The sequence below is a fragment of the Protopterus annectens genome, chromosome 10.part0, assembly GCF_019279795.1.
Source record: "Protopterus annectens isolate FY-2018-M chromosome 10.part0, PAN1.0, whole genome shotgun sequence".
Classification (NCBI taxonomy): Eukaryota; Metazoa; Chordata; order Ceratodontiformes; family Protopteridae; genus Protopterus; species Protopterus annectens.
Genome location: NC_056744.1, coordinates 1427414584 through 1427427672, shown reverse-complemented (window position 1 = coordinate 1427427672; position 13089 = coordinate 1427414584). Strand labels below are relative to the sequence as shown.

General features: G+C 43.3%; 1 protein-coding gene across 1 annotated transcript in view; it reads left to right on the top strand.

Annotated features, from left to right (window-relative positions):
- Positions 1 to 13089, top strand: part of KIF14 (kinesin family member 14) — a 2369812-nt gene that overhangs the window by 1649158 nt on the left and 707565 nt on the right. The window contains exon 19 of the mRNA XM_044086046.1: positions 8276 to 8417. Within this exon, the coding sequence (XP_043941981.1) occupies positions 8276 to 8417 (142 nt within the window). The remainder of the gene's footprint in view (positions 1 to 8275; positions 8418 to 13089) is intronic.

Here is a 13089-nt window from a genome sequence, read left to right as displayed (position 1 = left end):
AGCATCAGTGTCGGAGCTGTGGGACTGGGATCTACTATGATGTTATCAGATCCATCCCTGCCCCTTGGAGTCTCAGCACTGGACTGCTCAGGTCTGCTTCCCTCCTCCAGACACACTGATCTGGTTGGAGTCATGCTCTACCCATACTGGAAGTCTCGGCTTCGGTATGGATGGTTGTGGCTTCTCCTGGTTTGTCTGCCTTTTGAAGTTGTGGAAAGGGCTTTTTCTCTCTCTGTAGAGATCCAGTCTGTCATCCTTCAGATCCACCTCCTATTTCCTCTTTAGTTCCACGCTCTGATTCCATAGGGGCAGCCAGTTCCAACTAGATTTCAGTCAGTTCCCATAGAGGAAACCCCGCTTTCTTCTGTTAACCCCCTTGAACATCCTCCCGATGAGATCCATCGGAACAGGATGTGCAAGAGGAGCCACATAGACTGCCTGTTGGAATCTCATACCGAAAATAACTGATTTTGAGGAAGGGTAAGGGTCCCCCAGATCATGACCTGATGATGTCTCCTTTGCAGACATATTAGAGATTCTTAGACAGAAAGGTGATTGGTCTTCTGATAACCCTTCTCCAAAGGAATCACTATTTTTGGAGGCTTTTGGTTCTGACCCATTTACGTTGTGGGTGACCGCCCCCCCCAGTGGATGACCTCATTGATTTAGTTCCCTGCTGGGCATGGAATGAGTTGGATTCCATTGAGCCTATATTGCTCCAACCTAACAGATTTCTAGCTCCCCCCAAAGCTAACACTCACTGGAGCAAAGGAGTCCCAGTAAATGCTATGTGGTGGTGGCAATGACCGGTAAAAAAGATCTAGCAAAACAGAGCTCATCTGTCCACCCACCAAGAGAGACTAAGGGCACAGGACAGATTCAGTAAGTGAGTCTTCATCTCAGCGAAATTCCCCTTGAGGTTCCATAACTATTTGGTGCATTCTACAAGGCTGCAAAGAAAGCTGACCAAAGAACTGTCAAATTCTCTATGTCTGAGTCCATCTCTGTAGAGGATTGCAAAAGATCATCTTCTCAGCTGGCCACTTTTTTATCAATTTCCAATGCATCCATGAGGTTGATCTCTCACACAGCTGAAGGTGCTTCATGGGTTACCTGTTCAGGCATTGCCTTAAGGAGACATACCTGGAAGCAACTATGTGACTTTGGGTACCCTTTCAGGGTGTCTTTCATCAGCGTTCCCTTTGATGGAATATCTTTGTTTGGTCTGTCTATGAAAGAAATGCTTACCTGCGGCGAATAAGAAGGAAAGACCCTGTCTGCCATGGGGATCAAGGTTTCTATCCCTCAATGAACATTCTCTAGAAATCAGAGCGGTATTAAGAAAATGTGGTTGTGCAAATGTCAGGGACCTTTCCAGGATTTGCACAGAGATAACTCGTTCAGAGACAGAGGAGGTAGTTCTAATGGTAGATGCTGTCATAGATTCAGAGGAGACCCACAAAATCTGGGTTTCCATGATTCTTTTCCAGACAGACCCTATCAGTGCTGCTGAAGTGTTGCCTTACTGCCCATCACTAGAGACAGTCAGGGAACGTTAGTCCTTGCACATAGATGCCTGGGCTACTATAACAGAAGATACCTGGGTGCTAAAAATTATATCCAGAGGTTACTTCATACCATTTTCACATCTCCCATTAAACAAAAGAAAGAAGCTTCCCGATGTACCACCCAATCAGAAGAAGGAAGCAGCCCAAGAAATTCAAAAGCTGCTAGAGAGAAGAGTCATCCAGGAGGTCCCACCAGACCAAACAGGATTCAGAACTTGCACTTCCTTTTACTGCCCAAGAAGATTGGGATCTGTGACCAATTTTGGATCTGAGCAAACTAAAGCAGTACTTGAGCAAGTCAAAGTTCTGAATGGTCATGGTCCAGTCCATTCTGCCATTTCTTCACAAGGATGATTGTATGTGCTCCAAAGATCTTCAGGATGCGTACTATCCCATCAAAATAAACAGGTGCTCCCAAAGATATTTACTCTTTTGGCTGGGAGCTAGTTATTACCAATTGAGAGCTGTGCCCTTTGGACTCACCACAGCCCTCATGGTGTTCACGAAATATATGGCAGTGGTTGCAGCTCACCTGAGACTAAAAGGATTCTGAGTGTTTCCATATCTAGACAGCTGACTCCTCACTGCCCCCCTGTGCATCTCCTTCAACAGTCCAGGAACATTTTGCTCCAGATTTGTGATTCACTGGGAATAACAATCAGTTATGTCAAGTCAAATCTGACACCAGTACAGTGCCTAGAGTTTATTGGGGCACACCTGAACATGACAACGCAAACTGCATTTTTATCACCTGATTGTATAGACACACTGAAATCTCAGATTAATCAGATTCTATCCCATCCATCTTCTCCAGCCAGATCCATTCTTTAAGTATTGTGTTCTATGGCAGCAGCAATAGTGCTACTTCCTTTACCAAATTATTATGTGTGTGTTCTTCAATGGACTCTAACTGTTCAGTGGTCCATTTTTTGACAACTCCTACCTTTTCCAGTCAAGCTTACACTGATTTGCAAACATCACATTCAGTGGTGGATCCAGTCAGATGACATATACCTAGACTGACCCTTTGTTTTACCGCCCCCCCCCCCCCCACTGGCCATGGTAACCACAGATGCCTCCCATTTGATTACCTGGGATGGACAATCCAAGGCATGCAGTCCCTCCAAGAGACCAATTTGCATATCAGTGTCCTGGAAATGAGAGTAGTCCTATTAGCTTTGCAGGCATTTTAGGAAGCTCTTTCTCTAGGGTCTATTGCGATTCAGACTGACAGCATGTCTGTAGTCTGGTACATTAATAAACAAGGTGGAACCAGTTCTTACCTCTCCGCCGAGAGTGTGACAATGGGCATTCTCCACCAACCGCTTTCTACTTGCAATGCACATTCCGGGGAAAACCGGCATACTAGCGAATAAACTGAGTAGGTCCATTCTGATGCCTCACGAGTGGTCTCTTAAACAATCAGTGGCATAGGAAATATTCCTTCGTTGGGGCCAGCCTTGCTGTGCTCTATTTGCATCCCCCCACAACAACAAGTGCAACAGGTATTTTGCACTGATCCCCCCTCAGGGGGTGTCACCGAGAGATGCTGTAGTCCACATTTGAACATCCATTCTCCTTTACCCCTATGCCCTTTGGTCACCAAATTCCTATAGAAAGTAATGCAGTTGAAGAGCTCAGTCATCCTCATTGCCACCTACTGGACTCAGCAGGTGTGGTTCCCCTTCTTTTGGTCTTATCTCCTCTGTCCTCCTTGGATACTGGACCCAACTCCAGATCTCCTATCACATCCCTCAGGGATGAATCGTCCTAATATCCTAGCAGTCAAACTAACCGCATGGTTTCTCCAGTTCCAATAATAGCCAGACACCATTGAACCCATTCCCAGGACGCCAGATAAAATTATGACCCCCCTCAGACACTAAACAGTTTTAGTCAAAAGGTTCCCCTGTTGATGCCATGGTCATGGTGGCGGCCACCAGAAAGGAACTTGCTGAGAAATATACCGCTGTTCATCCCCCTGACAAAGAGTTGCGGGTGATGGACAGATTGGGGAAGCATGTCTATACTTCTGCGACCTTTGCCTTAAGGTCTCTGAACTATTTGGCACATTTTACTAAACTTCAGAGGGATCTGATTAAGGAACTTTCAGGTACTCTCACAGGAGTTGTGTTTGAAGAGTTGAAAGATTCAGCCACTTCTCAGATGGCGACCCTACAGTTGATTTCCAACCTGTCTATGAGGCTTATTTCTAATGTGGCAGAAGGAACCTCAACGGCGGTGGTTTCAGGTGTAGCCATTAGGAGAAATGCCTGGATGCATTTGTGTGATTTTATGGAGTCTTTTACGTCTATGTTCATCAATGCCTCTTTTGACAGCACCTCTTTTTTTGTCCTCAAAGTAAAGATACATTGTCCAGGTGTGAGAAGGCTGGAAAAACTTTTCTGCCATGGGCATACATTTTTCCACCCCTCACCCCCACCCCCACGATCCTTTTTGAGGAATCATCGAGGTAGTGGAAAGATGTGGTTCAAAAAATCTCAGGGATCTTTCCAAGACACACTTGGAGGGTCTTCCCCAGAGGCAATGGGGGAAGAACAAATGGTATATGCCACCCTTGCAGCAGAGAAGGCCCACAGCATCAAGGGTCCAAAGAATATTTTTTTGGCAAACCCTTCTAGTGCTCCTATAAGGAGGCCTGATTTCTATCTCTGGAGGCAGTTGGGGGGGCTTTTGTTCCTGCACTGGAGAGCCTGGCTAGAAATAATAAAAGATACTTGGGTGCAAGGATCGTATCCAGAGGATATATAATTCCATTTTCCCTTCTTCCTCTAAATTCCAGGAAAATCCCTGATGTTCCATCCAGTCAGAGGGAACAAGCAGCCATTCAAATACAAAAGATACTAAACAAAAGAGTCATCCAAGAGGTTGCCCCAGACCAGAAAGGATCCAGAACTTACTAAAGATTCTTTTTAGGGCCAAAGAAAGAAAACAGGGGACTGGAGACCAGTTCTGCATCTCTGCAGTCTAAACAACTTTGTTGGGATAACAAAGTTCTGGGTGGTCACGGTTCAGTCCATTCTTACATTTTTGGAAAAAGATGACTGGATGTGCTCAGTAGATTTCCAGGATGCTTGCTGTCATATAAAAATGAACAGACGAACCAGAAAATTCTTACACTTCCAGCTTGGAGCCAGTCATTACCAGTTCAGAGCACTGTCCATTGGTGTCACCAGAGCCCCCAGTGTGTTCACCAAATGCACGGCAGTTGTCGCAGCTCACTTGAAAGTGCATGAATTCCAGGTGTTTCCTTATTTAGATGACTGGTTCATCTCTGCCCCGACCAGGGATCAACTCATCTTGGCAAGAGAAAAAGTAAGTCAGATTTGTGAGCAGTTAGGAATAACCATAAATTTCAAAAAAATCATATCTTCAGCCATTTAAAACTCTAGAGTTCATAGGAGCACTACTCATCATAAAATCAACAGTAACCTCTCTTCCTCTTTCCAGAGTTCAAACTTTGATTGCAAGTCAACAAGATAGTTTGCAGTAGCATAGTCCTAGCTCGACTAGTCCTACAAGTGCTGGGATTGATGATGGCAGGGGTACCCCTTTTCCACTGGCCAGACTTCCCATGAAGATTCTGTAATGGATATTGGCATTTCAGTGGTCAATATTTCAGCTACCTCTGTCTGCTTCAATACGAATCACCAACTCATGCAAAACAGATCTGATGTGGTGGACCCAGTTGGAACAGTTGCTACAGGGCCATTTATTTGTCCCTTCTCAGCCCAAAGCCATAGTGACCACGGATGCTTCCCAGGTGGGATGGGGGGCATTATCTGGGAAAGACAGTCCAAGGCATGTGGTTCTCCCGAAGAAATCAGTTTGCATATCAATGTTCTGGAGTTTAGAACAGTGCTTTTAGTGTTGCTTGCCTTTCTGGATGCTCTAAAAGAAAGAAAATAAAACCAGTGAAGAAAAATCCACTTTAATAGTAGCAGTACTTCAGAAAGTGCTTTTGTCTTAAAAAGACTTCTTCAGACTATTTTTTTTTTTTTTTAAGACAAAAGCACTTACTGAAGTTCTGCTACTATTAAAGTGGATTTTTCTTTATTGGTTTTATTTTCTTTCTTTTGGATTGTTTAGTTAAACCAGAACTGAATTTCACTGTTTTTTGTTGGATTTTCTGGATGCTCTCCATTGGGAATGATTGCAGTGCAAACAGACAATATGTCAGTGGTTTGGTACATCAACAAACAAGGAGGAACCAAATTATACCCACTGGGTTGAGAAGCACTAAGGGTGTGGCAATGAGCAATCTCTTCCAACCGCTTTCTCTGAGCAACACGCATTCCGGAGAAGACCAGCGTGCTAGCAGACAAACTGAGCAGGTGCATTCTCTTACCTCACAAAGGGTCCCTCAACCAGAAAGTAGCGGAAATTATTTTCCACAAGTGGGGCCAGCCTTGCTGCAATCTTTTTGCATCTCCCTAAACAGCAAGTGCAGCAGCTACTTTGCCCTCATTCCCCCACAGGGGGAGTCACAAAGGGTTGCCCCCCCCCTCCGGGTTACTGTATGCATATCCACCAAACTCTCTGATATCAAAGTTCCTTCAGAGAGCTGCCAGGTTGAAGAGCAAGGTCAGTCTCATTGTTCACTTTTGGCCTTGATAAATTTGGTTCCTCTTCCTGTGGCCTCATTTGATCCATCAACTCTGGATTCTGGATCCAGCACCAGACCTGCTGTCTCACCTGACAGAAATGATTCATCTGGACCTTCCAAAGCTCAAGCTGACAGCTTGGTTTCTCCATTTACAGTAATCGCCAGACAACCTATGCTTTCTTCACCTGTTCACTGAATTCTGTTATCGCCCCTCAAGCCATCTACAAAAAAAGCTTATGCTAGCAAATGGAAAAGATTTGTGCACGAAGCACTTCAAAATTATGAGGACCCTTTTTCTGCACTGATTCACACTGTCCTGGAGTTCTTGTTGCTTTTTAATCAAGGAGCCAGTTCTTCCACAGTAAATGTTCAATTAGCAGCGATGTCCAATTTCCATGTTGGTCTTGATGGCTCTTCCCTTGCATCTTGTAAAGATCCTGCTTACACCATGGGTCTTAACTCTGGTACTGCAAGCTTTGGACCTTCTGCCCTTTGTCATCTAAAATTTCTGTCTTGGAAGACTGTTTTTTGGTGGCCATTACCTCTGCCAGATAAATTTCAGAAATTCAGGCTTTGTCGGTGAAACCTCTGTACCTAATTTTTCATAAGGATAGAGTTACATTGCGAACTAGTGCATCCTTTTTGCCCAAAGTCGTATCAGAATCCAACATTAACCAATCAATCAATCTACCATTTTCTTCTCACATTATACAAACATAGAGAAATATTTGTTGCATTCACTAGATGTGCATAGGCAATTGCATTTCTATTTACACAAAACAAAACACTTAAGAAATTCATAACAGCTATTTATTTTCTTTGCTGAAAGGAAATTGGGCAAGCCAGTTTTTAGTTTCCCCAGCCAAGTGGCTTTCTAATTGCATTTCCTTTATTTACAATAAACTGAACTTGCCTTTAGCTAAGCAATTGCGTGCTCACTTTACAAGATCGATAGCAGCTTCCTCAGCCTTTCATTCAAGAGCCTCCATGAATGACATTTATGTAGCAGCAACTTGGGCTTCACATCACACCTTCATCTCTCATTATAAACTGGACTTAGTTTCTAGAATAGGGTATCATTTGACTCAATGGCGCTTAGGAATATCTATCCTTCGGGTCACCCTGGGATTATGGTAGCTGGGGACTCGGTCCCATCAGTTGAGGATGGAGTGAAAATTGACAGCATCATATAAAGAAGTTACGTACTTACCATAACGTTCCATCTGTGTTTTTCATTTTCATTCTTCCTCAACTCCCCACTCACCAACCTCCAACCAATGTTTTCTGGAAGAGCAAGTGGGTAGAGCAAGTATTTTGAGGTTTTCCCCTTGCATTCTATGGCTCCAGATATAGCTTTGTGCTACTGTTATCTGCTATAATACTGCTTAAGATTTTTTCCACAAGAGTAAAGTGTCTGTTCTTTTGGTATAGTCTGCAAACTAGGTAATAAGGGTTGGTGCATTCTGGTTAAGGGAGAATTTTGAGGGTTGAAGGCTGCCATGAGCTTTTACGATGGCCAAGTTGGATTTTAGGGCTCAGATCCAAATCACATTAGTTGAGCAAGAATGAAAATGGACAACACAGATGAGTGTTATGGTAAGTATATAACAATTTTTCTGGGTTTGAGCCCTATTCTTTGAACTATCTCTTTCTTTAACTAATTTATGGAGGATCTTATGACAACAAACTCGATTTGAGTTATTGAAGATGGACTAGAGCATTATGAGTTGAGGGAGGAGCTTGATAGTTGGATCCAAAGTCTAAAGTATGTGGCTGAGTTGGAACCAGGGATTAGATCTGTAACCCATTTGTTGAGGAAGAATGAAAATGGACAACACAGTTGCCTCGTTATGATGAGTGCATAACTTTTATTTGCCCAGATCCTGTCCTGTTTTCCATATGTGCCTGTATCTCTCATAAATACCAGTAGAGTAACTTAGTTTAAAAAACAAAAAAATAAAGGCAGACAGTGTGGCCTAATTGTTATCTGAAATTCTTGTTTTTGTGTGCTGAACTGCATTATACATTAGTTTAAATCTGTGTATACCAAAAGCATTGAAATTGTCATTTTCTTTGCTAGGCACTGGAGGACCACAATTTACGACATACAAAAATTATTGAGGCCCTAGAGTCTGAAAAGTGTAAAATTGCAGATGAAGTAGCAAAGCTGCAACAGGCCAGATATCAGAAGACAAAGGATTTGCATTGTGCTTCATCATGCAGTATGTTTTATTTGCATGCTTTTTTATATGAAAAGTAATTTATTATGTACTTATTCATTCACTTTATCATTTTATTGTTTTGCTGTTGAGTTTACTATGGTTAACGCATGTACTGCATTTTTAATCTGTTTTACAGATTTCACTTTAAGGGCACTACTTGATTGGTCTTAAGATTGGGTTCATACTCACCATAAATCATGATTCATACTTTTTCTTGTAAACTCCCACTCTTGGGGCACATGTTTTTTTTTGCCAGCCCATAGATTGATATCAGGCACTGACTCAGAAATACACCTAGTCCCTACGCACATTTGTTTTTCTGCCATTTTCTTGGTTAAAACTCATGAATCCCACAGATTTACCCCTGGCACCAGCATATTTCAGAAGGAGGAGCTCTTGGCCTACTCATCTACTAGGAGGGCAGATGCATTCCCTTGGCTAAAAGTTTGTGGCCAATGGCATAGCTGAGACTGTGCACCCTCAATGTGGAGCTCAGAAGAAACATTTTTAAGCAGTTTAAGGAGAACTGCTTTTTGACAAAGCCGGTTAGGGTCTTGTGTATCAACTCTTAAGGGTGTATTGGGCCGTCACTCCTGTGGTCAGCCTGTATTATCACATTGCTTCACTCTTCCTCCCTAGCTTTGAGGGAAACCATCATTTCCCATCTCATCCATACCCTCAAAGACCTTAACTCACTTATTTTTGCCAGCATTATTGCTAATGAGGTGTGAAATTCCGGTGTCCTAGCACGCTGGAAAAGATCCCTGCAGCACTGAATTAAAGGATTCTTAAATGAAAAAAAAATACTACAGTGTACCCAAATAAAACAGCAGCTCACTTTACCTCTTTAAGGTAAATCATCTCACATTTAAACTGCTTAATTGTGGAGCTAAATGTCACAATTCATTACTTACATTATGCTGCATTGTTGGAAAAAGTCTGTATGTGTTTTTTTTTTTTGATGAGCTGTAGTTTTGGCACCCTCAAGGCAGACGGCACAACTAGCGATGTAGGCATCAAGTTGAAGAAGAACATCTGGCATGTAAATAGTAGTGAGTTAATCAATATATCAAGTGTACATCAATCTGGATTTTGACTCTCCAGGGAGTTATACTTCAGCCTGTATAGGCTGCCTGTGTATCGTGTCTCTGGATGTAATAGAGGCATTTTGGTACATCACAATTGGACCCACTCATTATATTCCAGTGATATTCCACTGTTTCACTCTGAATAGCATTGCTTCCAGTAAAACTGCTGATTGGGCTTCCATTAGTTTCCATGGTATTAGCTACAGTGACTGATGTTTTTCAGAAGAAGGATTCTGTATGTTTCCGTTCATAGATGTCTGGCTTCCAGTAGTCCTTCTAGGGGCAATCTTGAAGCATCTCTTTGCTGGGCACTCTTATAGTTGATTTCACTGGGGTGACTATAAACTCATAAAAACCCTTTCTGACTCCCAGAGGATTGTTTTGTAGGCATACAGCCAGGTACAGCAGTGACAGTCATTCTTACCTATGGAGTAGACTTAAGAAGTTATGAGTTTTGCAGCCTAGGTGAGAATGCAGAATAGGATCCAGACCTGGACCTTACTAAGACATCTGTGTTGATGGTTGCCATGATATTCATGGTGCATTTCCATACCTGAGCATGTACATGTTGCAGTGAGCTGATGGATGTGAGAGCACTGTTCCAAGCCCTGAAGGCCTTTGAAAAAAAGATGCATCTAGAGCTTCTTTTAATTTAATCCTACAGCAGTTCCATTGTGTGGTACCTAAACAAACAAGAGAGCATGTACTAATACTCCCTGTTCTTGCAGAGAGGTGATGCACATCTGATAGCAGACACAGAAGCATTATTCTCTCAGCAGTTCACATTTCAGGTTAAGTGAACCTGCTGGGTTTTTCAGTCCTGTCTCAGAGCTGCAGATTTAGGATCCTTTTTTTCCCTCAGTCCATCTTAACTATTTGACCCCTTATTCCATCATCCCATTCATTCCCTGTTTCTTCCGTAGTGTTCTACACTGCAACATCAGCTATGGTGAAAGCTAAGGCTCCTGGTTGTCATTCTGCAGAGACTTTCAGAAAGTAGTATGGAGCTTTTACTCTCTTGACCCCCCTCCAGTGAATTTTGATGCACAGGTACACTGTAACTGATAGGACTGCCAACACATCTGCACTTCTGTCCCCAGCTATACCAAATGCATTTGATGGGCCCACCTGTATGCCTTTCCCAGTTTCTGCCTTGGCACCCATGCTGTTCTGGGGCAGAAGTGCAAAAGTCTAAGCTTTCTCCCCAGTCCTAGGATGGACTTGCTGCCACCTTTTCATTAGGCTCCTACAGCATTTGGGTTGCCAATCAATCCCTGCTCATTTTTGTTGTAGTCGTAGATTAATCCCTTTGTGTTGTAGAACTATCAGTGGCTTCAGGTTCCATTTCTTGCAGGGGCAAGGCATTTGGCATGAGAGCCCATCATGAATGTCTTCTAACCTCACCCTTTTCTGACAGAAAAGATAATTTAAAGTTCTAAAACAACCTTATTAGGGTTCTGTAAACCAACCCCCTTCTAGACAGGTGTGTGTGTGTGTGTGTGTGTGTGTGTGTGTGTGTGTGTGTGTGTGTGTGTGTGTGTGTGTGTGTGTGTGTGTGTGTGTGTGTGTGTGTGTGTGTGTGTGTGTGTGTGTGTAATACAAAAAAATAATAAATGTTCTGTAGTCCTATCTTGCCTTCATTCTTACACATGGGTTCAGAGCCGATCCTCGGCTCCGACTCGGCCTTTTTACAAGCTCAAAGTCTTCTAGTTGGCTCATGGCTAGGTAAGTATCCTATGGTGCAACAGTACAATCCCCAGATCTCGTTTGCCATGTCGACGAGTTCGGATGTGCTTTTTCCTGCCCGTGGCTAAGTCTAACACTTTTTGTTGATTTTTTTTGGCTAATTTGTACTGTTTTTCATATTTAGATAGCTTTATATAGCTTTTGCTAGTGTCATTTCTGTAGTTAGTTAGTTGAGCATTTGCTGGGTATTTCCCTATGTGTTATGTTTTCTGAAAACAGTTGGCATTCGACCTTGTGTTTCTCATTGGTATCCTGTGTGCCAGTTAGTTTTTCTCTGGGCTTTGCCTTATATATATATTTCTAATAGTTTAGATATTGTTGATTATTAGCGGTTGTAGGCACTTTTGCGCATAGTTTAGACTGTGTGGGCAGTAATTTGTATAATTTAGATAAGCTTTCTCTGTGTGCTGTGTTCTTAGCTTAAACAAACTAGTTTTTGCTTGCTGAGTTCTCTGCATAGTTGTATTTGCAGTTAGAATGGGGTTTCTGACCTTCGTTCTCTATCTGTGACTCGTTAGAGATTTTTTCTGGTGTGTGTGCAAGAGAGTTTAAAGTTGTCTTTTCTAACCCTTTTCCTCTTCTAGGTCCGTTTTAGTTAGAGGACCTAGGTTTTCTCCCTTCTTTTTCTAACCAGGGCTAGGCCAGTTTACGTTAGAGGACCTAGTCCTGGTGGTTGTGTATCTGCTAGTACTTTAAGGGCTAGGCCCGTTTAAGTTAGAGGACCTAGTCCTCCCACTTTCCTTTTCTCTTCTCTGTGTCTCTGATTGGCTTAATCTTCTGTGAGATGTTTAAGGAGGTCAAGGATCATAAGCCCTCTGGCTTTAAAAAGTGTGTGAAATGTTCACAGAAGATGTCTATAACGGATGGCCACAGTAACTGTGTATACTGTCTTGAGGCTATCCATTTACAGGAAACATGTCTGTCTTGTCACTCATTTAGTGCCAGGGTATTACAGGAGAGAAAGAATAAACTTATATTAAAAGGTCTCCTTAAGCCCTCCTTTGAGGAAGATCTGGCTAGCTCTTCCTCCTCTTCTAAGTCACATGGATCTAAAAAGGAAAAAATCTAAATCTTCTAAGAGGCATTCCCCGGCTGGTGCATCGGAGCCACCTCTCAAAATTTCTAAAACTAACAAGTCTGCTGCCTCCTCGGCTCCACTGAGTTTGAAGCCAATCGAGGCTACTACTGCTATGGCTACAGTGTCGGCACCAGGCACTTCGGAGCCGACCACTGATAGCAGACATCAGAGCCGGTCTACGGATCCCTTACCGGACTCCCCTACATTAAGGTCATCCATACTACAGATATCTCGATCTCCCACACTGTCTTCCAGATCTTCCAGGAGCTTATCAGAAAGAGATGTGGAGAGAGTAGTGCTGAGACTCCTGAAGTCATCTGCCTTGCCTAAAATATTGCTGGCTCTGACCCAGTTGGTTCCAGGGCCACTTGAGTCCGTTACCTCTTCTGTGATTCCTCCTCTGAGCTGTGCTGGACTCTCTGAGCTGGAGTGCTCGGTACCACTGTGGAACCCTCGGTTCCAGCTCCCCCTGAAGTTGTTTCTGAGCCGAGTTCTGCTCCAACATCTTCAGTGCCATCCCTGGTGTCTAGGAGCTGAAGCTCACATGTCGGCCCCGACAGGGACGCCTGGAACCGAACCTTTTCGGTTCCGAGCCTTCATCTCACCACATCGGCTAGGGTGAGCTTGGACCCTACATCTGTCTCGGAGCCGATGGCATCCTCTCTCTCCTCTGAGCCAGAGAGGTCGGCATTCGAGATGATGAAGAATGTGCTGTCCCGATCATCAGCTCCTACCAGGGGTACCGACACTCTTCCCCCTC